The sequence below is a fragment of the Cetorhinus maximus genome, chromosome 26 (assembly GCF_964194155.1).
Source record: "Cetorhinus maximus chromosome 26, sCetMax3.hap1.1, whole genome shotgun sequence".
NCBI lineage: Eukaryota > Metazoa > Chordata > Chondrichthyes > Lamniformes > Cetorhinidae > Cetorhinus > Cetorhinus maximus.
The window spans coordinates 14,934,246-14,960,526 of record NC_135904.1 but is presented as its reverse complement, the minus strand read 5'-3'; the positions used below and the strand labels follow the sequence as shown (position 1 = coordinate 14,960,526).

Below are 26,281 nucleotides of genomic sequence, written 5' to 3'. Positions count from 1 at the left end.
TTAGAAGAGTTAAGGGGTGACTTGATTGAAACATATGAGATCCTGAAGGATCTTAACAGGGTGGATGTGGAAAGGATGTTTCCTCCTGTGGGAGAATCTAGAACTAGGGATCACTGCTTAAAAATAAGGGGTTGTTCATTTAAAACACAGAGGAGAGTTTTTCTGAGGGCCATGAGTCTTTGGAACTTTCTTCCTCAGGCGGTGGAAGCAGAGTCTTTGAATGTTTGTAAGGCAGAGGTTAATAGATTCTTGATTAGTAAGGGATTGAAAGGGTATTGGAGGTAGGCAGCAGTGTTGAGGTTACAATCAGATCAGCCATGAACTTATTGAATGGCAGAGCAGGCTTGAGGGGCAGAGTGGCCTACTCCTAATTGGTATGTTTGTAGGTAAATGGCTGCATTCAAGCATTGCATCACGCTGTTTCCTTAAAGTACCAGTGACCGGTGTACAAGGACACCCTTGTTGCACATTCCCCTCTTTCAATTTATAGCCACTCAGATAATCTGCCTTCCTGTTTTTGCTACCAAAATGGATAACCTCGCATTTATCCACATTATACTGCAACTGCCATGCATTTTCCCACTCACTCAGCTTGTCCAAATCACACTGAAGCGTCTCTGCATCCTCCTCACAGCTCACCCTCCCACCCAGCTTTGTCTCATATGCAAATTTTGAGATATTACATTTAATTTCCCTATCTAAATCATTAATATATATTGTGAATAACTGGGGTCCCAGCACCAATCCCTGCGGTACCCCACTAGTCACTGCATGCCATTCGGAAAAAGACCCATTTATTCCTACTCTTTGTTTCCTGTCTGCCAACCAGTTTTCTATCCATCTCAGTACACTACCCCCAATCCCATGCACTTTAATTTTACATGCTAATCTCTTATGTGGGACTTTGCCGAAAGCCTTCTGAAAGTCCAAATAAACCACATCCACTGGCTCCCCCTCATCAACTCTTCTAGTTACATCCTTGAAAAATTCCAATAGATTTGTCAAGCATGATTTCCCTTTCATAAATCACAGTCTGAGGATACAGGACAGATGAGAAATTTCTTCACCCAGAGAATGGTGAGCCTATGGAATTCGCTACTACAAAGTAGTTGAGGCCAAAACATTGTATGTTTTCAAGAAGGAGTTGGATATAGCTCTTGGGGCGAAAGGGATCAAAGGATATGGGGAGAAAGTGGGAGCAGACTATTGAGTTGGATGATCAGCCATGATCATAATGAATGGCGGAGCAGGCTCGAAGGGCCAAATGGCCTACTCCTGCTCCTAGTTTCTATGTTATGCTTTCTCTCTCTGCTTGGAGAACTGAAATTTTAAAAATTCTTGGATCAAGGCTACGATTTCGTTGATGGAGCATCTGTTCAAAAGGCTAGTTCAGATAGAAGTAGCGCTCTGCATCATTGTTTAGTTGCTGCAATAACAAAACATTATTTCAATAGGATAGGATCTGCTCTTTGGGTAAAGTAGAATGTCAGTTGTTACAGCACACAAGGACTAATCTGTTCAGTGCATAAGCTTACTATAGTGAAAAGTAGCTAATGATGTCATTCAAATTAATGTGTAGCATCAAACATACTCTAGAAATTATTAAAACTGTAGCATGTGTGTCACAAATTTAGATTTTCAGCAAAACTACTTGTATAGGACAACTTGTTTACAGAATCAATTAAATTTAAATTGGTTTAAATGTTTTTGGCTAGATACAAGCTGTTTATTTCTCTGTTTCAGGGCTGCTGGTGAAGATGCCTTAAATGGTAAGTCTTAAATCCAAACTGGAACTGCAAGTAATGTCACTTGTTTTCCAAGAAATGTTGCATTTTAAGAATGTAGGTTATCTTAATCTCATGCTCAAACATCTAGATGGAGTGTTTTTTTTTAAAAAAAGAAAACTCTCTCACACTTTCCATTGTAATGATCAATTCTAATATTTGTTGCAGAAGCCTTGGTTTCTGACTTGCTCCTATTTGAATTTTATGCTTTGATATGACTCATCAACCTGTAGGGCACACCTTGTTTTAATACCCAAGCTGCTTTGTACTCATGCACTATATTCTAATGAATACTAAATTGGTTGTTGCTAAGAGTTCAAGTTGATTTATATAAGAGAAACAGTGTATTGTTAATATTCAGAATCTGGCATAAACCTCTGAGACCTAATTCCAATAAGCCTTTTCCAACTAAGCACCTTGTTTGTTTTCTGCTCGATCTTAAGTGAATGTGCCTTGCTTTAAGGGCATAATTGCATTCCTTTCATTTTGGAGTGAATTTTGGAACATGTCCTTTACAAATACTTTAATCCTTTTCGTTCATTTACTTTGTTCGAATATTGCAGCTCTCTTTCTGCATATCTGACTTGCCCTATACAGGCAAAGCATCAACAACCCATTTCACACAGATCATTCTGTATATCCAGGTTGTTTGAGAAAATAATCATTCTGTCCTCATTATGTGCATAGCGTGTCTAAAATCTGTTTTGGATATTGAGCAACACCTGAAGTATTTATACAGGACCAGCAGGTCAACCAACAGAAGTTAACTTTACAACAAATCTACTGAGACTCCTTCACTCATGCTGAAAGACCATATCAGAGCTCTTATTTATAGCCACAGGTGCAAGAATATTTTTTTAAATTCATTAGCAGGATGTGGGCTTCGCTGGCTGGGCCAGCATTTATTGCCCATCCCTAGTTGCTCTTGAGAAGGTGTTGGGAGCTGCCGCCTTGAATCGCTGCAGTCCGTGTAGTATAGGTACACCCACAGTGCTGTTAGGAAGGAAGTTCCAGGATTTTGACCCAGCGACGGTGAAGGAATGGCGATATATTTCCAAGTCAGGATGGTGAATGACTTGGAGGGGAACTTCCAGGCAGCAGTGTTCCCATCTATCTGCTGCCCTTGTCCTTCTAGATGGTAGTGGTAGTTTGTTTGGAAGGTGCTGTCTTAGGAGCCTTGGTAAATTCCTGCAGTACATCTTGTAGATGGTACGTACTGCTGCTACTGTGCATCGGTGGTGGAGAGAGTGTATGTTTGTGGATGTGGTGCCAATCAAGCGGACTGCTTTGTCCTGCACGGTGTCCAGCTTCTTCAGTTTTGTGGGAGCTGCACTCATCCAGGAAAGTGGGCAGTATTCCATCACACTCCTGACTTGTGCCTTGTAGATGGTGGACAGGCTTTGGGGATTTAGGAGGTGAGTTACTCATCGCACGATTCCTAGCCTCTGACCTGCTCTTGTCGCCACAGTATTTATATGGCTAGTCCAGTTCAGTTCCTGTTCAATGGAAATCACCCAGGATGTTGATAGTGGGGGATTCAGTGATGGTAATGCCATTGAACATCAAGGGGCGATGGTTGGATTCTTTCTTGTTGGAGATAGTCATTGCCTGGCACTTGTGTGGCGTGAATGTTACTTGTCAGCCCAAACCTGGATATTGTCCAGGTCTTGCTGCATTTGGACATGGACTGCTTCAGTACCTGAGGAGTCGTGAATGGTGCTGAACATTGTGCAATCATCAGCGAACATTTCCACTTCTGACCTTATGATGGAAGGAAGGTCATTGATGAAGCAGCTGAAGATGATTGGGCCGATGACACTACCCTGAGGAACTCCTGCAGTGATGTCCTGGAGCTGAGATGACTAACCTCAAACAACCACAACCATCTTCATTTGTGCTAGGTATGACTCCAACCAGCAGAGAGTTTACCCCTGATTCTCATTAACTCTAGTTTTCTTAGGCCTCCTTTATGCCACACTCGGTCAATGGCTGCTTTGATGTCAAGGGCAGTGACTCTCACTTCACCTCGGGAATTCACCTCTTTTGTCCATGTTTGAACCAAGGCTGTTATGAGGTCAGGAGCTGAGTGGCCCTGGCAGAACCCAAACTGGGCATCAGTGAGCAGGTTATTGCTAAGCAAATGATGCTTGCTAGCATTGTTGATGATCCCTTCCATCACTTTACTCATGATGGAGAGAAGACTGAGGGGACGGTAATTGGCCGGGTTGGATTTGTCCTGTTTTTTGTGTACAAGACATACCTGGGCAATTTTCCACATAGCCGGGTAAGATGCCAGTGTTGTAGCTGTACTGGAACAGCTTGGTTAAGGGCGAGACAAGTTCTGGAGCACAAGTCTTCAGTACTATTGCCGGAATATTGTCAGAGCCCATAGCCTTTTCTATATCCAGTGCCTTCAGCTGTTTCTTGATATGACGTGGAGAGAATCAAATTGGCTGAAGACTAGCATCGGTGATGCTGGGGACCTCCGCAGGAGGCTGAGATGGATCATCTACTCAGTACTTCTGGCTGAAGATTGTTGTGAATGCTTCAGCCTTATCTTTTGCACTGCTGTACTGTGCTCTTTCATCATTGAGGACGGGGATATTTGTGGAGCCACCTCCTCCAGTGAGTTGTTTAATTGTCCACCACCATTTGTGACTTGATGTGGCATGACTACAGGGCTTAGATCTGATCTGTTGGTTGTGGAATTGCTTAGCTCCATCTATCACTTGCTGCTTATGCTGTTTGGCATGCAAGTAACCCTGTGTTATAGCTTCACCAGGTTGACACCTCATTTTTAGGTGTGCCTGGTGCTGCTCCTGGCATGCTTTCCTACACTCTTCATTGAACCAGAGTTGATCCCCTGGCTTGATGGCAATGGTAGAGTGGGGGATGTGCTAGGCCTTGAGGTTACAGAATGTGTTCGAGTACATTGCTGCTGCTAATGGCCCACAGCACCTCATGGATGCCCAGTCTTGAGTTGCTAGATCTGTTTGAAATCTATCCCATTTAGCACGGTAGAGGGTATCCTCAGTGTGAAGGCGGGACTTCGTCTCCACAATGACTGACAGCACAATCATGGGCAGATGCATCTGCGGCAGGTTGGTTGGTGAGGTTGAAGTCAAGTATGTTCTTCCCATATGTTGGTTCCCTCACCACCTGCCGCAGATGCATTTAGGACTCAGCCAGCTTGGTCAGTAGTGGTGCTACCGAGCCACTCTTGGTGATGGATATTGAAGTCCCCCACCCAGAGTACATTCTGTGCCCTTGCCACCCTCAGTACTTCCTCCAAGTGATGTTCAACATGGAGGAGCACTGATTCATCAGCTGAGGGAGGGCAGTACGTGGTAATCAGCAGGAGGTATTCTTGCCCATGTTTGACCTGATGCCATGAGACTTCATGGGGTCTGGAGTCGATGTTGAGGACTCCCAGGGCAACTCCCTCCCTACTGTATACCGCTGTGCCCCCACCTCTGCTGGGTCTGTCCTGCCAGTGGGACAGGACATATACCCAGGGATTGTGATGGTGGTGTCTGGGGCATTATCTGTAAGGTATGATTCCGTGAGGATGACTATGTCAGGCTGTTGCTTGCCTCGTCTGTGAGACAGCTCTCCCAATTTTGGCACTAGTCCCCAGATGTTAGTAAGGAGGACTTCGCAGGGTTGACAGGGCCGAGCTTGCCGTTGTCGTTGCCGTTTCCGGTGCTAGGTTGTTACCGGGTGATCCATCTGGTTTCATTCCTTTTTTTGTGACTTTGTAGCAGTTTGTTATAATGAGTGGCTTGCTAGGCCATTTCAGAGGGCATCTAAGCATCAACCACATTGCTGTGGGTCTGGAGTCATGACAGATTTCCTTCCCTAAAGGACATTAATGAACCAGATGGGATTTTATAACAATTGACAATAGTTTCACGGTCTTCATTAGACTTTTAATTCCAGATTTTCATTGAATTCAAATTCCACCATCTGCTGTGGAGAGACTCGCACCCGGGTCCCCAGAGCATTACCCTGGGTCTCTGGATTACTAGTCCAGTCACAATACCACTATGCTGTCACCTCCCCCAAATATTTAACACCAGCCTCATTGCTCCAAGGAAATTGCAGGTTACTTTGATATCAGTGTTAACTTGTTTACAATATCTATACTGAAACACCAAATGATCTGTAGACAATTCAACATAATGTATATCATTAAATAATAAGGTAAATGGTTTTAGTGTTGTCTTGGGATTCTGAAATGTTTTGAGCCCTTATATTTGCTGCCAGTCTAGTGCAGCAGTTCCATATATGTGTATGTTTTAATGTTTTTAATTTCCATCTGTTTCAGCACAACACTTTTACAATGCTCATCAATCTCATGGAAGGCCCAAGAAAATGGGAGGTGAGATATACTGATATTTTCTCACAGCTCCTTTTAGTACCAAATATTGAACTAAAATGTGCTGGCCTTTTTCTTTTGCAACTAAGCAAAGTTTTAGAAGAGTTGCTTTCTTCAGAGACTATAGTCTAGTTCCTAGTGCTTAAAGAAACCTTTCTTCTGCGAGAATTGGGTAAATTTTATTTCGAAAGGTTTAAACCTTATTTTTTCCTCTTCCACCTCATAGTGATTGGATCTCCTTTCAAGCCTGTACTGGATGTAAATTATTACTATTCAGGTCCGTATTATGAAATAAATATAAAAACTACGCAATTCGTGATAAATGTCTCAATGCATTGACTAATTGAGATGTGTACCTTTCTTTTTAAAGCTGTTGAGAAGAATAACTTGATGAGGCTTTCTCAGAGCATTCCATTTACTCCTCTCCCAAACAGAGGTGAGTAGAATTAGTATCAAAACTGGACAGAACTGATCTTTTTTAACCAGAATGCAGTATGTTTAGTCATTCATTCCAGCTAGCACATTCTATTGTTCGACGTTCTACATTCAACATCATCTGTTAGGTATGTACAAACTTAAATATCTCTTCCAGGCAGCCCATAAGACGTAGGAGTAGAAGTAGGCCATTCGGCCCATTAGTCTGCTCCGCCGTTCAATGAGATCATGGCTGATCTGATAATCCTCAACTCCACTTTCCTGCTTGTTTCCCCATGACTCTTGATTCCCTTACTGATTAAAAATCTATCTTCGCTTTGAATGTATTTAACAACCCAGCTTCTACAACCCTCTGCAGTAAAGAATTCCACAGATTAACTACCCTCAGAAGAAATTCCTCTTCATCTCTGTCCTCAATGGGCAACCCCTCACTCTGAGATTATGCCCTCTGGTCCTAGACTCTCCCACAAGGGGAAACAACCTCTCAGCATCTACCCTGTTAAGCCCCCTAAGAATCTTATGTTTCAAGAAGGCCGCCTTTCATTCTTCTAAACTCCAGTGAGTACAGGCCCAGCCTCTCCATAAAATCCCTCCATACCCGGGATCAACCTAGTGAGCCTTCTCTGGACTGCCTCCAATGCCAAGTATATCTTTTCTTAGATAAGGGGACAAAAACTGTTCACAGCATTCTAGGTTTGGTCTAACTAGTACCTTGTATAGATTTAGCAAGACTTCCCTATTTTTATACTCCATTCCCTTTGAAATAAAGGCCAGCATTCCATTTGCCTTCCCTATTACCTGTTGGACTTGTATGTTAGCTTTTTGGGATTCATACACAAGGGCTCCCAAATCCTTCTGTGCTGCAGCCTTCTGCAGTCTTTCTCCATTTAAGTAATATTCAGCTTCACTCTTCTTCCTGCCAAAGCGCATAACCTCACATTTCCCCACAATATATTCCATCTGCCACGTTTTTGCCCACTCACGTAACCTGTCTATATCCCTCTGTAGACTCCTTATGTCATCCTCACCACTTGCCTTCCCACCTATTTTTGTATCATCTGCAAATTTGGCGATAGTACATTCACTTCCCTCATCTAAGTCATTAATATATATTGTAAATAATTGAGGCCCCAGCACTGATCCCTGTGGCACAGCACTAGTTACAGGTTGCTATCCTGAAAATGCCCCCCTTACCCCAACTCTCTCTCTTCTATCAACATCTGCAATCTCAGACTTCTACCCAAAGAAATTTCAATTCTAAATTCATCCTTAACTATTTCCCACAATCTGTTCTTAGTTTACTACTATTTTCTTTAAAATCTCATTTTCAATCCATTTTCAATTTCTTTGCTCACTTACCTATCAGATGGAAATGTGCTGTCTATTTTTTGTCTATTTGTAAGGTTTTGTGTACACGGTAATATATAGAGGTTACATACAGATGACCTCTTTTCCGACCTGTGTCACTGCAGCTCAGTAACCGAAGGCTAGAACATGCACGAGCCGATAGTGGGAATTTGCTGTCTTGTCTTTTTTTCCTGCCTGTGTGAAGTACCTTAACCTTATTTGATTTCATTCCCAGTAATGTGGATAAACTTCAGTCATTATGTGGGGAATGGTAAATATGAATCCCCTAACTTCACAGTTCAAGGTGGAGCACACCAGATCTCCAGAATATTGCTGTGGGGTGTATTTTTAACAACTGTTAATTCCAGTATTGTTCGCTTTAGTTATGCTGATAAGAGATTTTTTTCCCGAAAGACTATTCCAGTCAACCCACTCAGCAGGTCTGTGTAGTTTCAGAACAGAAAAACGTAATGTCCTCCTGGCAACCTCCACCCTTAATCAAAAAAATTACATTTTATCCATTGTAATACTAGGGGTTACCTTTGCTTTTTTGAACAGAACAACAATTGGTTTTGCATTCGTTGTCTAAGTACAACACAGGCTGTGGAAGCATACAAGACATCAACCTTGACTGAGTTGTAGCATTGCCATTTCTTAGTCAGCATATTGTGGATTTTAGACCCACTCCTTAAATTTGAGCACGAAAATATCTCACCCTTGGTTCTTTTGCCAGTTACATGAAATGTGCCTCTGACTGTACTGACAGTAAAAACAATTTTCCTTCCTCACTCTATCAAAACCCTTCTTGAATGTGAGCACCTCTATTAAATCTCCCCTTAGAATCACAACTTTTCTAGTCTCTCCAAGTAACTGAAGTCTATCATCCCTAGTGGTATTCCCGTAAAACCCTTCTGCATCCAGAATTGGATGCAGTACTTCAACTGGGGCACACTCATTTTAAAATTATACCATTTAGTTTATGCTGTGTTTCCTCATTCTTATTAAAATCCATCATTTCATATTTCTCTACATTAAAGTGCATCTGCCATGTGTCTGCCTGTTTTCAATATTCTGCCTTTTCAACTATACTACGCTAGCTCTGTTTTGGTTTTAGTTTTCCTGAAGTCATGCATGTTGCTATACAATTGTAAGCTTTTTAAAATTCTTGGTAAAATGCGCAGGTGAGGCCAAGATGAAGAAGTATTTAAATTATGGAGCAAATTATTCAATTTAAGGTGTTTCTATGGGAAACATTTCTTTATGAAGTGCCTTCTTTGCCTCTTTGCTACCAAAGCACACGGGGGTTGATATGTGTTGCTCATAGGGTGAACCGACTGAGGCATTCTGAATCGGGGAAATATATATTTTCATGTTATGAAAATCAATATTTTAGTTAAGTACAAGGCAAAGGAATTCCAAACAGATATTGTGAAAGCACGATTAGTGTGTGAGGATTGTCTGCAGTGTGAGAAAGTATTTTCATACATTGGCCTCTTCAGGCAGTGGTGTGCAAACTCAAATTAGAGCACCATCTACTGGAATTTAATTGCATGTCACATTTTGTCTGTAATATCTGTTTGAATTATGCATCCCACTTCATACAAATACAGAAAAATGGCAGTGAATTTGCAACAAGTAGATCCTTTTTTAAAAAAAATATAGATGAAGAACAAAGGCCTAAAATGCAGTATATGAAAATCATTTAATGGACAGACAGCAGTAGGAATAAACAGATAATTTTCAGGTTAGCGGAGAGATAGTGGTAATGTCACGAGACTAGTAATCCAGAAACCCAGGCTAAAGTTCTGGGGACAAGGGTTCAAATCCCACCATGAAGGCTGGCGGAATTTGAATTCAAGTAATAATCCGGAATTGAAAAGTTAGTCTCAGTAATGTTGATCACGAAACCATTGCCAATTATTGTAAAAGCCCATCTGGTTCACGAATGTCCTTTTAGGGAAGGAAACCTGCTGTCCTTACCTGATCTGGCCTACATGTAACTCCAGATCTACAGCAATGTGGTTGACTCTTAACTGTCCTCTGTGATGGTGAGGCAAGCCACTCAGTTCAAGGGCAATTGGGGATGGGCAACAAATGCTGGCCCACATCCCATGAACAAATAAAGTGCAAGCTGTTGTTAGTAGAGCGTCCCTAGAAACAGTGTTTCAGCCTCAGCTATTTACAATCTGCATTAATAACCTAGATTGGGGAGCAGGAAGGGAAGAGTGTAATGTTATCCAAGTTTACTGGTAATGTGAATCTAGGTGGGAAAGTAAGATGTAAGGGCACAGGCTGCAAAGCAATATAGTCAGGTTAAGTGAGTGGGCAAGTAGATGACAAATTGAATGTAATGTGGGGAAATGTGAAATTATCGACTCTAGTAGGAAAAATAGAAAAGGGGGTGCAACAGAGGTTCACTAGGTTGATTCCTGGGGTTAGACGGTTGCCCTATGAGGAGAAAGAGTGGGATGGAATGTCTGAAGTACAGTTCCTAAACCATCAGTCAACCAGTCTTTGCAAATCTGCTCCTCTATCTCCTGCCCAATATTTGGTCTATAAAATACACCATAGGGTTATGGCACTTTTATTGTTTCTTAATTCCAGCCATAGAGATTCTGTCTTTGGTCCCTTGAGGACACTGTCGTCTTAGCACTGTAATAATTTTTTGAATCAAAACTGCTACCCTTACTCCCGGTTTTCCTGTCTTTGCCGAATCCCTTGTACTGAGGAATATATCCAGCCCCCTTTTTTTTTAAGCCAGGCCTTCGTTATCACCACTATATCATATTCCCAGTGGGTTAATTCTATATTATTTCTAATAGTCCTCTTGTACATCTTGGTTCTACATTTTAGCACTACATCTTATTGCCCAACCCCATGCTGAATTAATTTAAATCTTCCCTCATTGGACTGATTAACCTGCCTATAAGAATACTGGCCCCAGCTCTGTTCAGATGCAACCCACCCATCTTGAGTAAATCCCACCTGCCAGAGAGCAGGTTGCAATGTCTGTCCTAAGAATCTGAAGCCTTCCCTCCTGCACCATGTGTCTAGCTACACATTAACCTGCTATTATCCTCTTTACTCGACTTGAATTAGATCTTTGGGCACTAAGGGAATAGAGGATCATGGAGATAGGATGTGAAAGTGGAGTTGGCATATCAGCCATGCTCTTTTTGGATGGCAGGGCAGGCTGAAGGAGCCATATGGTCTACTCCTGCATCTGGTCCTTATGTTGTTATATCATCAAGGCTAGAAAGAATAGGAGAAAGAGAGCAAAGATTAGTTGATGCCAAGCTGGAGTTTAAAAGCCAGCAAGTTGCTGGAAGGAATGTAAGGAATGCTCAGATTTGGGATCCTTGGGAAAACGTGTTTTAGTAGGAGACTGAGAATTCCTAAATAAAAATTAGACATGCTGGAAAAACTCAGCAGGACTGGCAGCATCTGTCAAGAGAGTAACAGAGTTAATGCTTCAGAGCCCAATATGTTTCTGCTTCCAAAGCACTCGTATTGGACTTTGAAGTGTTAACACTGTTACTCTCTCCACAGATGCTGCCAGTCCAGCTGAGTTTTTCCAGCACTTCCAGTTTTTGTTTCAGATTTCCAGCATCTGCCGTATTTTTTGCTTTTATTTTACTGAGAATTTGTTGCTTTCAACACGGAAGTAATGATGTGTAATATATTTACAGTTTAGAAGGAACATATAAAGAAAGTTCAGGCAAATGATGACATAAAATAGAGGAGATAACCTTTTCACCGCTGTATCACCTGCTTTCCTTTTGTTCCATTGTGGACCTATTTTGAACTTTCTTGTACTTTGTTTTTCTTGTGTTGAAGGTGAACCTGTGACTATTTATAGGCTAGAGGAGAGCTCACCAATCAGTCTGAACAATAGCATGTCTTCCTGGTCACAACAAGGGCGATGTGCCAAGATTGAGTTCTTAAGCAAAGAAGAAATGGGAGGGGGATTGCGACGAGCCTTAAAAGTGGAGTGCACGTGGTCTGAGTTCGATATACTCAAACCAGGTCAGCTGTATATTGTGAAGTCTTTTCTTCCTGAAGTCGTGAACACATGGAAGAGAATCTACAAGGAAGATACTGTGTTACATCTGTGCTTGAAGGTAAATGCTCAACACTCTTCAAGGTATATATTTATGTTTTATTCACACTGAAATACTCAATTCTTCAGGGAGTTGGTTGTAGCTCTTAACATTTATCAACAGTGCTGCTGATTTTTCCTTCTGATTTTATACCCCTTGCTGTAAATAAGATTTACAATGCCCAGGGACAGTTTGTTTACAGAAAAAATAGCTGGCCTGATCCTTTACCAATTGAAAATGACCTTTTTGGATCAATATTTTATCATTGCAATTTTTCATTTGGGGAATTTGGAGCAGTTGCAGACCTCAGTTTGTTTGAAAATGTTTGTTGGAAGAAGGGCACCAAAAAAAAAAAATTCTGGAATTGTGTGTTTAGTGCTTCCTTCTGACATATTCTGTACCTAGGTGGGAAATGAACATATATTAAAACATGTAGTTTTAACTTTTCATTCAGTTTCCATTTTGTTACTGGAAAATATGGTTGAATAAAATGAGTTCTAACAACATGCAAGTCTTGGATATTGATAAGGGATATCAGTGCTGGGAAATCAAACCTCTCCTTTCAAGTGCACAACGTTAGTATTGTATCAAGCATTCACAAGTCAGGCATAATCCACAGAGCAAAGCTCTTTGCACTCAGCCCAACTCTGGAAGATTACCCTCTCTCTCACCACGCGATCCTTTCTTTTCCCTGTTGCTGTTTGGAATGGGATTGCTAGTTACTGCTGTTTGGGACAGTTTTGTGTAGTCCAGTGGGAACTGGGCTAAGATTGATTATTACTTCTATCGCATAGTTTTGCAGAAAAATCATTTGAAGAGGGCAAAGACTTTTAAATCATGAACCTGATCAACTGTGTGGTATATTCAAAATAAGGATCATGCTGATTACGCTTTGAATTTGGAGCGCACTTTCTTTAGATGTTAGTTGAAAACTTGGCCGCACAATCTTAGACATAGCAACCAAGGGAAAATGTGATCCTGCCAAACATGGCAAAACCTACATATTATCATGTGTTTGTCCTTTGTGGTTGAAGATTACCATAATGTCAACTGAATTCACCTGCAACTGCTCACAGGTGAGCATACAAATTAGGAGCAGGAGTAGGCCACTTGGCGTGCTCTGGCATTAAATAAGATCATGACTGATTTGATTGTAGCCTCAACTCCACATAGGTGGTGGACTGTGTATGCAAATAATTACAAATAAATGTCAATGTAAGCAAATAATTAGAAAGGAAATAACAATATAGCACTAAGATAAAAGCAGAATACTGCGGATGCTGGAAATCTGAAACAAAAACAAAAATACCTGGAAAAACTCAGCAGGTCTAACAGCATCTGTGGAGAGAAAAAAAGTTGACGGAAAGAAGTAGATTTTTTTTGGTATTTTCAGCTCACACTGGCACACGCCATCATTCCAGTAATAAAGCTTCGCCCAAGAGTTACGTCGCCATATTGATCCTATCAAGAAAACAATTTTAAATAAAACATGGCATCGTTTCCATTAGTTAATTGAACTCCAAACATTAACTGTCTTTTTCTCTCCACAGATGCTGTCAGACTTGCTGAGTTTTCCAGCATTTTCTGTTTTTGTAACAATGTAGCAACTAGTTTAGAATCCTTTTAAAGAAAATTGCTAAGGCTGTATTGAGTTCAGTGTAGTATCCTGCATAGAATCCAAAAAAAATCACCTGTTAAGGAATACATGTCACTGGAACAAATTAAAACATTGGTGTTTATAGCTGTCAGGCAGCCTGTGGAACTGTTAAGTTGCTGTTGACATGGATGCTTCTGAAATGTTTAATGATGTGGCAGGCGAGTAACTATCTGTGCACAGAGTTTATATCAGCAACTAAGGCAAAATAGACATTTTAGGCTGTGGCTGATGACAATGTCACTTATTGATGTGGTTTGAGGCAGACCAACCAGGCTACCATCAATGAGGCTGTTACAAGTGTTGCCCTTGGCCCAGAGGTAGCCTTTCACATTGGAGTCAGAGGGCTGTGTTCAAGCTTCACTCCAGGATCTTTCTCGGCTGACACTTCAGTGCACTACAGAGGGAGTGCTGGACTTTGAGGTACTGTCTTTCAGATGTGACATTAAAACAGGGCCCAGGCTGCCTCTGAATGTAAAAGATCCTATGGCACTCTTTGAAATGGAGTTAGGTGTCCTGGCCAACATTTGTCCTTCAATCAGTATCAGCAAAACAGATTATCTGATAATTTATCTCATTGCTGTTTGTGACACCCTGCTGTGCACATATATTGAGTGGCATGTACATAGCAACATTGACTACATGTCACAAAGGACTTCGTTATGAATTGTCTTGGGATAGACCCATAAGTCCTTTCACTTCATATGCAGTGCTGCTTCTAAACTTTTTATGTTGATGTGCCAGCATGCATAGTATTCTACACCTTGGTGTAGAAAGTGTTATAGTGTGCATGTGACCAAGCATAGAGAATAGATTTCACACTTTTTCTGTTTAAATAAACAGAATAGTCAGTTCTAACCAGCATAACAAAATGCACAGTTACAATAATAAATGCTGACTTATTTTTGGTGTTGAAGTAGTCACACCCCCAGAGCTAAAAAGGCAACAAACTAAGCACTCCCATGCGTGCTGCCTTGCTCTGCTTCAAACAGAATCCTATTTACTAGCTCCAGAAGCACAGCTTCAATGAATCTTGACTCTGCTAACCTCTGCTGGGAAAAGAGGATGACGAACAGAAATGATTCCATAAAAACAAAAAATGCTGGAAAAACCCAGTCTGGCAGCACCAGTGGAGAGAAACTGAATGAGTTCAAATCCCACCTGGACAGTTTGAAAATTAGAATTAACTAATGGAACTGATGCCATGTTTTATTTAAAATTGTTTTCTTGATGGGGTCAATATAGCAATGTAACTCTTGGGCTTAGCTTTATTACTGGAATGGTGGTGTGTGCCAGTGTGAGCTGAAAATACCCAAAAAATCTACCTGTTCCCCTGCCACATCTCTCCCACCATTATCGTACCCCCCCCCCCACCCCCGACCTTCCCAAAGACCTGGGAGTACCTAAGAGTTGTTGACAATGTGATACAGAGCAGCATCACAACACCTGCCAAATTAAAGCTACAATATAATCAACAATAATAAGAACACTTTGAGAGAGATTAAGAGCTTGCCATACTATTTTTAAAAAAACTGTTGACGTGGTAAAGTCTTGCATTGTGTTTCTTAATTATTTTATTTTTTTCATTTAAATTATTTCAATGTCCAGTTGTGGGATTGTACATTTAAAGGTGTTTGGCTTAAATTGTGCATAGTGACTGCTTGGTCTTAAAATGCAATTTTCCGTTAACTTGTAGCTGTGGCTGGGAGTTAAGCCATTTATTGGAATGTCAGTTGTAGAACTGCGAAAGTAGCTGCCCAGTAGTCATGAATGCTTTACGATTTGTTACCTATCAGATTTAGAATCTTCAGTTATTGGTCATCTGTCTGACTAAAAGTGGGTATTAATACATGAGACTCTACATTCCTAGAGCCAACCCAAATATCAAAATTCAGCAATGACTACTGTTGATTCGAGTGTAAGCTCCAGTATATTTCAACTTGTAGTGGATGCTCTGTGGTTTGGAAGTTACTAGACATGGTTCTAACTGGTGTCTCATTCACAGGAGATACAGCAGCAGAGGGCAGCACAGAAGCTTGCTTTTGCCTTCAATGAAATGAAACCAAAGACCATTCCATATTCTCCAAGGTAGGGAGAAGTAATTGAGTCACTGTGTATAAAATATATATGAAACTCTTGCATGTACTTCTTGCCTACTTTTTCCATTCTAAGATTTATAATTTATAAAAAGGGGAACTATAAATTACCACTATAAATAAATCCAAATTTCTCCCTAGCCTGGGACTGCTACTACTTGAGTTCTTTTCCTGAAGGCAGATCTGCAGCACCACTATCTCCACCATGGGCAGGGCAAGGAGGTGGGTCTTTAACCAACCCCAGCCAGAACAGGGATCAAACCCCATGCTGGGGCATCAATCTGATCCGCACCAGCTGCCCAGACAGCTGGCATCCCCAGGAGTCCAAGGCTGTAGCAACGTGCACTTTTACAACGCTGGAAGGATTTACAAGTTGATACTCGGCCTTTTTGGCCACATTATGAACCCACCTTCCTTGATCATCAATTCCTAGAGTGGGACTTGAACCCGGAGCTTCTGGCTCTGAGCCAGGGACACTACCCACTGCGCCACAAGACCTCCTAGTCCAGGACGACAGTACTAGTATTGGAAGACCATAATTACTGTGTAAAAAGTTTGCGTAGGTAGTTGTCATAATCAGTGTGGATATAGGAATTTATAATTGAAATGGTTAATTGATGATATCTGTGCCCTCTGGTCCAATTGCCACCCGACCTCTAACCTTGTTTCATCTGAAGATGACATTTGATGTCAATTGCCTATAGCTTTGTGCCTTAGGAATCAATTAGTGCTGTAAAGTGAACTTGCACGCTTGCTGAAGTTACAAATCAATTTAAAAATATACATGCCTAATCTAGATTCCCAAAACACATGTTTTAATTTTTTTCATTATTCCTTTAATCATCTCCATTCCAATTCCTCAGGGTAGTGACCTCAGCCCTACTATCTTCAGCTGCTTCCTCAATGACCTTCCTTCCATCATAAGGTCAGAAGTGAGGATGTTCGCCGATGCTTGCACAATGTTCAGCACCATTCGCGACTTCTCAGATACTGAAGCAATCCATGTCCAAATGCAGCAAGACCTGGACAATATCCAGGCTTGGGCTGACAAGTGGCAAGTAACATTGATGCCACACATTCATTGGAATTATGATCGCTGAATCTCCTATCAATATCCTGGGGGCTACCATTGACCAGAAATTGAACTGGACTAACCATATAAATACTGTGGCTACAAGAGCAGATCAGAGGCTAGGAATCCTGCGGTGACTAACTCACCTCCTGACTCCCCAAAGCCTGTCCACTGTCTACAAGGCACAAAGTCAGGAGTGTGATGGAATACTCCCCACTTGCCAGGATGAGTGCAGCTCCGACAACACTCAAGAAACTTGACACCATCAAGGACAAAGCAGCCCACTTGATTAGCACCCCATCCTCAAACATTCACTCCCTCCACCACCAATGCACAGTAGCAGCAGTGTGTACCATCTACAAGATGCACTGCAGGAACTCACCAGGGTTCCTTCAACAGCACCTTCCAAACCCACAACTGCTACCACCTAGAAGAACAAGGGCAGCAGACACATGGGAACAACACGACCTGGAAGTTCCCCTCCAAGCTACTCACCATCCTGACTTGGAAATATATCGCAGTTCCTTCACTATCGCTGGGTCAATATCCTGGAACACCTTCCCTAACAGCACTGTGGATGTACCTACACTACACTGCAGTGGTTCAAGAAGGCAGCTCACTACCACCTTCTCAAGGGCAATTGGTGATGGGCAACAAATGCTGGCCTAGCCAGTGACTCCCACATCCCATGACTTTTGCTCTTGTAGCCCACAGTATTTATATGGTTAGTCCAGTTCAATTTCTGGTCAATGGTAGCCCCCAGGATATTGATAGGAGATTCAGTGATCGTAATGCCAATAAAAAGTTTGCTTTTTATTTTCCATGTAATTAATTGAAGCACAGGTTGGACACGTTAGAGCAAATGCTAGGACCACAGCATTGAATTAACCAAAACTGCTTTTCACTAATCATCATATGTTCAATGGTTAAAATATGGCTGCAATTATCTTCAGAGAAAAATATCCCAACACTGTGAAAAGTCTTAACTTTGGTATTTCGGAACTGAATCTTCAACTAGTGCAAATGGATGGTTTTTGATCTTGATTCCTCGTGTCTCCAGCAGCAGAAATATCATCTTATCCAATGCAGTCATCAGCTATTTGCAATCCCAGTATTATTTCCAAAGTAAGATCTATGTAACTGCACTCTCTTCTGAGATTGCTGAAGTTGCAAGAATGACATTAGTCGTACTCTATTACTTTGTTCCTGACAGAAGAATGTCCCTCTGCTGAATGGACAAACTCACCTAGAATAAGAGAATTTCAAACAACTTGTATTCATATAGTCCTTTAATGCTATAAAACATCCCAAGGTGCTCAAGGGTGGCAATAAATGGCATTCTGCATGATGCTGAACATGACGAAGACTGTGTTTCTGAACCGTAATGTCTACCTTTTGTGGGAGGAAAAGAAAATTGCCACAAAATAATTCAGCCTTTGATACAAAAGTAAATTCTAATTCGGTTTATTTCGAATTTGGCTGCAAAATCATGAATCATTGTGAAATTGTCTGGTTTCTATACCCGTATACTGAACACCCATTTTAACCTCAGGTTTCTGGAAGTGTTCCTTCTGTACTGCCACTCAGCAAGCCAATGGTTTGCAATTGAGGAGTGTATGACTGGAGAGTTCCGGAAATTCAATCATAACAGTGGAGATGAGATCCGTCCAAACAACATGCTGGAGGAGACCATGCTTGCCTTTAGTCACTGGACCTATGAGTATACTAGAGGTGAACTTTTGGTTCTGGACCTGCAGGGTGAGTACATGTAGCCTCCGTTAAAGTGAGGCATTCTTGTATCAATTCATTGCAAGATGTGTACTTTTGATGTTTGTTTTTAAATAAATACTGTACATTCTAAATTTGTTCCTCAAGGCTTAATCTTTGAATTTGGGAATTGCACTAGGTACATTGCAAGTGGGAGCAGCAAACTTCAAACGCTTTGCTGGGATGGATGTTAAAATGTAGAAATTAGAATATTCCACTAAATTGCCAACATCCACAGTTGAGAAAACCACCTAGAATTAAGACAATGCTTACCTATAGGGTTATTGACAGAAAAGGCAGAAAATCAAGAGATATGGAGAGAATACTGCATAGATCCTGTCCAGAAATTTGGATCCCTGGAGCACATAAGAGTATAAGAAATAGGAGCAGGATTAGGCCATTCAACCCCTCAAGCCTGCCCCGCCACTCAATAAGATCATGGCTGACCTGCCCCAGGCCTCAACTCCTCTCGTGCCAGCTCCTCATAGCCCTCAGCTCCCTGATATTTCAAAAAATCTATCTACCTCCTCTTTAAATACTTTGATCTAGCCTCCACAACTCTCTGGGATAGAGAATTCCAGACATTCACTACCCTCCGATAGGAGAAATTCCTTCACATCTCAGTTTTAACAGAGTGTCCTCTTATTCTGTAACTATGTCCCCTAGTTTGAGATTCCCCCACTAGTGGAAACATCTTCTCAACATCTGCCCTATCGAGCCCTCTTAAAACCTTGCACATTTCAATAAAATCACCCCTCATTCTTTTAAACTCTAATGAATAAAGGCCTAACCTGTTTAGCCATTCTTGATAAGTCAACTCCTTCATCCCAGGAATCAGCCTAGTGAATCTCTCTTGAACTGCCTCCAATGCCAGTATATCCTTTCTTAAATACGGAGACCAAAACTGTACACAGTGCTGCAGGTGCGGCCTCACCAACACCCTGTACTGTTGTAACAAGACTTCCTTATTTTTAAACTCCGACCCCCTAGCAATACAGGCCAAAATTCCATTTGCCACTTTAGTTACTTGCTACACCTGCATGCTAACTTTTTGTTTCATGCACAAAAACGCCCATATCCCTCTGTGCTGCACTTTTGAAGTCTCTCTGCATTTAAATAATCTGCCTTTTGATTCTCCCTACCAAAGTGCATGACCTCTCACCTTTCCCACATTAAATTCCATCTGCCATGTTTTTGCCCACTCACTCAGCCTATCTATATCCCCGTGCAGATTCCTTATGCCCTCATCACAACGTGCCCTCTCACCTATTTTTGTATCATCAGCAAAGTTGGATACATTAAACTCTGCTCCTTCCTCCAAGTCATTAATAGAGATAATAAATAATTGAGGCCCTAGGACAGATCCTTGTGGTACTCCACTAGTTACGTCTTTCCAACCTGAAAAAGACCCATTAATCCCGACTGTCTTCTGTGTGTTAACCAATCCTCAATCCACGCTAATACATTATCCCTAATACCGTGAGCTCCTAGCTTGTGCAATATCCTTTTATGTGGCACCTTATCAAATGCCTTCTGGGAATCCAAATACACTACATCTACCGGTTCCCCTTTATCAACTCTGCTTGTTATATCCTCAAAGAACTCTAGCAAATTTGTCAAACATGATTTCCCTTTCACAAAACCATGTTGACTCCGTTTGATTGCGTTAAGCTTTTCTAAATGTCCTGCTATTTCTTCTTTAATAATGGATTCTAGCATTTTCCCAACAACAGATGTTAGGCTGACTGGCCTATAGTTTCCTGCTTTTTGTCTCCCTTCCTTCTTGAACAGGGGCATCACATTAGTGGTTTTCCAATCCACTGGGACCCTCCCGGAATCCAGTGAGTTCTGGAATATTTCGACCAATGCCTCCACTATCTCTGTAGCCACTTCCTTTAAAACTCTTGGATGCAGGCCATCAGGTCCTGGCGATTTGTCGACCCTTGGTCCCATTAATTTGTTAAATACTTTGTCCCTCGCGATAGAGACTGTTACAAAATCTTTCCTCCCATTAGCTCCATGCTTACCCTGATATCTTTGGGATGTTTATAGTGTCCTCCACCATTAAGACCAATGCAAAATATTGGTTTAAATTATCTGCCATTTCCCTGTTCCCTGTTATCAATTCCAGTTGCATCCTCCGAGGATCCCACGCTCACTTTAGCCACAGTCTCTTTTTATATACACGTAGAAGCTCTTGCTGTTTGTTTTTATATTTCTTTCCAATTTGCTTTCATAATCCATTTTCTCTTTCTCTTTTTGCTTTTAAGTCATCCACTGCTGGTTCCTTAAAAAAAAAATTCCCAATCCCCTGGCCTACCACTAGTTTTCGCCGCTTTGTATGCCTTAGTTTTTGATTGGATACTCTACTTGACTACATTTGTTAACCACGGGTTTATCCTTCTCATAGAGCCCTTTTTGACCGGGATAAATTTTTGCTAAGCGTCATGAAATATCTTAATGTCTGCCACTGCTCATCCGTTGACCTTCTCCTTAGTCTATTTTCTCTGTTTGCTTTAGACAACTCTTTCTTCATACCTCTGTAATTGCCCTTATTTAAGTTGAGGACACTGGCTTGAGACCCGAGTTTGAAATTCTACCTTGTTGTGATCGCTACTCCCTAGAGCATCCTTAACTACAATATCTCTTCCCCTTTTTCCTTGTTTCCACCCAAACTTATTCCATATCACGATCTATTGTGCCTATATCACTACTCACCACCGCACTGATACCTTCCTTTATTAACAAAGCTATCCCACCTCCTTTTCCATTTTGCCTATTTTTCTATAACGTCGAACACCCTTGAATATTGAGTTCCCAGTCTTGGACATCCTGTAACCATGTCTCTGTAGTAGCTATCAAGTCATATTCATTTATTTCTATTTTTTTATTCATCCATGGGATGTGGACTTTGCTAGCTAGGCTGGCATTTATTGCCCAACCCTGATTGCCCTTGAAGGTGGTGGTGCGCTGCCACCTTGAATTGCTGCAGTCCATGTGGTATGTAACCTTTTGCTGTTGGGAAGGGGGTTCCAAGGTTTTGACCCAGCAACAGCGAAGGAACGGTGATATATTTCCAAGTCAGGATGGTGAGTGACTTAGAGGGGGACTTACAGGTGGTGGTGTTCCCATCTATCTGCTGCCCTTGTCCTTCTAGATGGTAGTGGTTTTGGAAGATGCTGTAGAAGGAACCTTGGTGAATTCCTGCTGTGCATCTTGTAGAGGGTACACACTGCTGCTACTGTGCATTAGTGGTGGAGGGAGTGAATGTTTGTGGATGTGGTGCCAATCAAGTGGGCTGCTTTGTCCTGGATGGTGTCAAGCTTCTTAAGTGTTATAGGAGCTGCAGTCATCCAGGCATTTGTGCCATCAACTCATCTATCTTGTTACAAATGTTGTGTGCATTCAGATAAAGAGCCTTAAGCTTTGACTTTACCATTATTACTCATTCTGGTTCTAATTTCTGCTGCACTCTTCTGCTTATATTTTCTGCCCCTTCTTGTCACATTTGATTTTCATTTGCCTCTTCAATATGCTGCACCTCTGCTCCCTCGTGTTCTTGTTTCTTTTTGATTATTTAAACTTCCCTTCAATTGAACCCACCCCCCACTAATTAGTTTAAAGTCCTATCACCAGCCCTAGTTATATGATTCACCAGGACACTGGTCCCAGCATGGTTCAAATGAAGCCTGTCCCAATGAAAAAGCTCTCTCCTTCCCCAGTACTGATGCCAGTGCCCCATGAATTGGAACCCATTTCTCCCACACCAATCTTTAAGCCACGCATTTACCTCTCTAATCTTATTTACCCTATGCCAATTTGCACATGGCTCCAGTAGTAATCCAGTGATTATCACATTTGTGGTTCTGCTTTTTAATTTAGCCCCGAGCTGCTCGTAGTCTCTCGGCAGATCCTCTTTCCTAGTCCTACTTATGTCATTGGTACCTACGTGGACCACGGCAACTGGATCCATCCCCTCCCACTCCAAGTTCCTCTCCAGCCCAGAAGAGATGTCCTTAAACTTTGGCTTCAGGTAGGCAACACAGCCTTCGGGACTCCATCTTTGCTGCAGAGAACAGTATCTATTCCCCTAACTATGCTATCCACTATTACTACTACATTTCTCTTTTCTGCCCCCCTCACCCACCCCCACCCCGCCCCGCTTGAATGGCACTCTGTACCACGGTGTTGTGGTCAGTTCGCTCATTCTCCCTGCAGTCTGTGCACTTGCCCACACTGGGAACAAGAACCTCGTACCTATTGGACAAGGACACTGGCTGAGGCTCTTCCAAAGCTAAATTCTGATCCCCAGACCAGCCTCACTCACAGTCACACCCTCCTGTCCCTGACCATGGTCCAAATCTGATGTAATTAAGGGGTATGACTGTCTCCTGAAACAGTGTCCAGGTAACTCTCCTCCTCCCTGATGTGTCTCAGTTTTTGCATCTCAGACCCCAGCTCATTAACTCTGAGCCAAAGTTCCTCGAGCAGCCAACACTTGCTGCAGATGTCACCATGGATCGCGCCAGCGTCCACCAGCTCCCACGTATTACAGCTGCAACACATCGCCTGCCCAGCCATCTCTATTCTATTTAATTAATTAATTTGGATGTTAAATATTTTAAAAGTAAATTTCTTAACCGTACTCTTCAGCTGCAATAACATCTCCCTTATTTAAACCACTTGGCTAATCAAAAGAGACCTGGAAGAGATACCCACCAATCACCTACCTGCTTTCCTTTGACGTCACACTTTGGCCCTGACAGGTAGAAACAGGTTGAAGGGGCTCTCTGCCGCCGGTTTTTATCTCCCGCCACTGCTCCCTTCTCGTGTGGGTCCGCTCTCCTCTCGATGTTTTAAACACTGAAACTCCCGCCTCTCCTCTTGATGTTTTAAACACTGAAAAGTAAGCAATGTTTAGACTGAAGAATCATTCCTCTTCCGCTGATCATCACACAACCTGATGTCTTAGTTCCAAAAAAGGGAACTTATATCTACTCAAATATTTTATATGCTTAAGTGCGCAAATGTGCAGGTCGTGGCCACAGAGACTGCAGCAGCCTTTGGAGTCTGATTGCAGAAGTCCAGATACTTTTTCTCTTTCATAATTCAAAGATAATATAACTTTGTACATTTCCTTTTGTAGGTGTCGGGGAAAACTTGACTGATCCTTCAGTAATAAAGTCTGAGGAGAAACGGTAAATATTAGTCTACATGTGATCTTCCTGCCTTCCTCAACTAGTAGTTGGCATAGAGTGCAGTACTCTGTATCAAAGATCATTGACTATGTTAGTTGTTATGGACAATGTATTTGTTCTCTTACTGCCCATGAACAGTTTTTGTGTGGAAAGAGCTGTGCCTCTTCTTACCCTTGGAGTGTGTGTTCCAATTAAATAATTCGGCAGCAAGCTTAAGTTTAAAAATGAAGAAAGCTATTTATTCACACACACACATATATCCTGAATTAAACGCAATGGACACTCATTCTCTCTCTCACACACAGATTTGATACAGATAATGGTCATGCACACAGATAACAGTTATCTCAGTATCTGGTTTACATACTCTGGTGTCCCATGTGTCAGGCCTGTAGTTTCTTGGGTGCTTTGAAGTTGAAGGGAGGATCTTGTAAAGCAAAGGCAGGTTGAGGTTTCTTGTAGTCTAATTTCTAGGAGGCTGGTTCTCAGGTGAACTTTAACTGGAAAAGGTTACATACTCTGGCTGTCTGATGTCTTGCAGTTTACTTTGAGTCTGATTCACAAACTGGCTGAATTCAAGGTTTGATGGCTTCAGTGGAACTAACTACAAACAGCTCCTGGCTGATCTTTCAAACAGACAAAGGCAACATGGCTGCCTCCATGTGGCTTTTCTCAAGTTCAGAAGTGTTTCCTCAAATAAGATGCGGCGTTCATGTTGCTCTCACATCCTGTGGTGTGGGTTAACACCTCAGAGTTTGAGACAGTGTCTTTGTTTTAGAATGACCAATTCAAATCAGGTGATATCCTTTTGATTGGTTTCAGAGGAGGACATTGACTCATAAGAACATAAATAGCGCAGGAATAGGCCATTGAGCCCTTCAAGTCTGCTCCGCCATTCAGTGACATCATGGCTGATCTTCTATTCAACACCACTTTCCTGCAGTATCCCCCATATCCCTTGATGTTTTTAATATGTAGAAATCTATCGATCTCAGTCTTGAACATACTCAATGATTGAGCCTCCACAGCCCTCTAGGGCAGAAAATTTCAGAGATTCACCACCCTCTGCATCAAGAAATTTCTTCTCATCTCAGCTCCTTATTCTGAGACCCTGTCCACTGGTTCCAATCCCCCACCCAAGGGAAACATCCTTCCTGCATCTACCCTGTTGAGCCCTGTAAGAATTTTCTATATTTGAATGAGATCACCTCTCATTCTTCTAAACTCCTCAGAATTAAGGCAGTTTATTTCATCTTTTCTCATAGGACAATCCTTCCATTCCAGGAATTAATTTAACAAACCTTTGTACACTATGACAAGTGTATCTTTCCTTAGGTAAGGAAACCAAAACTGCACACAATACTCCAGGTGCTGTCTCACTCAAGGTTCTATAGAATTGCAGTAAGACATTTTAACTCCTGTACTTAAATCCTCTTGTAATAAAGACCAACATACCAGTTGATTTCTTAACTGCTTGATGTACCTGCATGTTAGATTTCAGTGATTCATGAACAACAACACCCAAGTCCCTTTGAGGTTCAATGCTTTCCAGCGCCTCACCATTTAAGAAATACTTTATATTTCTGTTTTTACTACCAAAGTGGATAACCTCTCATTTCTCCACACCATATTCCATCTGCCAAATTTTTGCCCACTCAGCCTCTCCAAATCCCCATGAAGCTTCTTTGCAACCTCCTCACAATTCAGACTTCCACCTAGTTTTGTCATCAGCAAACTTGGAAATATTACATTTAATCCCCACATCCAATCATTCATATAAATTGTGAGTAGCTGGGGCCCAAGCACTGGTCCTTGAGGTACCCCACTAGCCACAGCCTATCAATTTATTCCTACTGTTTTCTGTCCATTAACCAGTTTTTTTTATCCATTCCAGTATATTACCCCCAATCCCATGTGCTCTAATTTTTTTTACTAACCTCTTATCAAAAGCTTTCTGAAAATCCCCATTACCTATTCTGCGAGGTACACCTTCAGATAAGCCTCAGGTTTGTTAAACATAATTTCCCTTTCATAAATTCATGTTCACTCTGTCCAATCCTACCATTATTTTCTAAGTGTCCTGTTATCACATCCATTATTATAGATTCTGGCATGTTCTCTACTACTGATGTCAGGCTAACACATCTGTAGTTACATTTGCCACCTTCCAATCTGCATGGGCCATTCCGAGTCTATAGGATTTTGAAAGATGACCACCAACGCATCCACTATCTCTGCAGCCACCTCGTTTAGTACTCTGGGATGTAGATCATCAGGTCCAGGGGATTTATCTACTTTTAAATCCCATCAATTTCTCTAGTACTTTTTTTTAACTAATAATATCTTGCAGTTCGTCGTCTAAACAAGTCCCTTGATGCGCCATTATTTCTGAGAGGCTTTTAGCATTTTCCTTTGTAAAGACTGTCAACACAGTATTTGTTCAGCTTCTC

The 26,281-nt window shown here is 41.7% G+C and overlaps 1 protein-coding gene across 5 annotated transcripts in view; it reads left to right on the top strand.

Annotated features, from left to right (window-relative positions):
- Nucleotides 1-26,281, top strand: part of trpm7 (transient receptor potential cation channel, subfamily M, member 7) — a 140,157-nt gene that overhangs the window by 102,250 nt on the left and 11,626 nt on the right. For all 5 annotated transcript variants that reach the window (XM_078530188.1, XM_078530186.1, XM_078530187.1 and 2 more), the window contains 8 exons: nt 1,744-1,769; nt 6,112-6,165; nt 6,389-6,439; nt 6,533-6,598; nt 11,782-12,065; nt 15,704-15,786; nt 18,419-18,624; nt 23,780-23,831. In XM_078530188.1, coding sequence (XP_078386314.1) covers nt 1,744-1,769; nt 6,112-6,165; nt 6,389-6,439; nt 6,533-6,598; nt 11,782-12,065; nt 15,704-15,786; nt 18,419-18,624; nt 23,780-23,831 — 822 coding nt within the window. The remainder of the gene's footprint in view (nt 1-1,743; nt 1,770-6,111; nt 6,166-6,388; nt 6,440-6,532; nt 6,599-11,781; nt 12,066-15,703; nt 15,787-18,418; nt 18,625-23,779; nt 23,832-26,281) is intronic.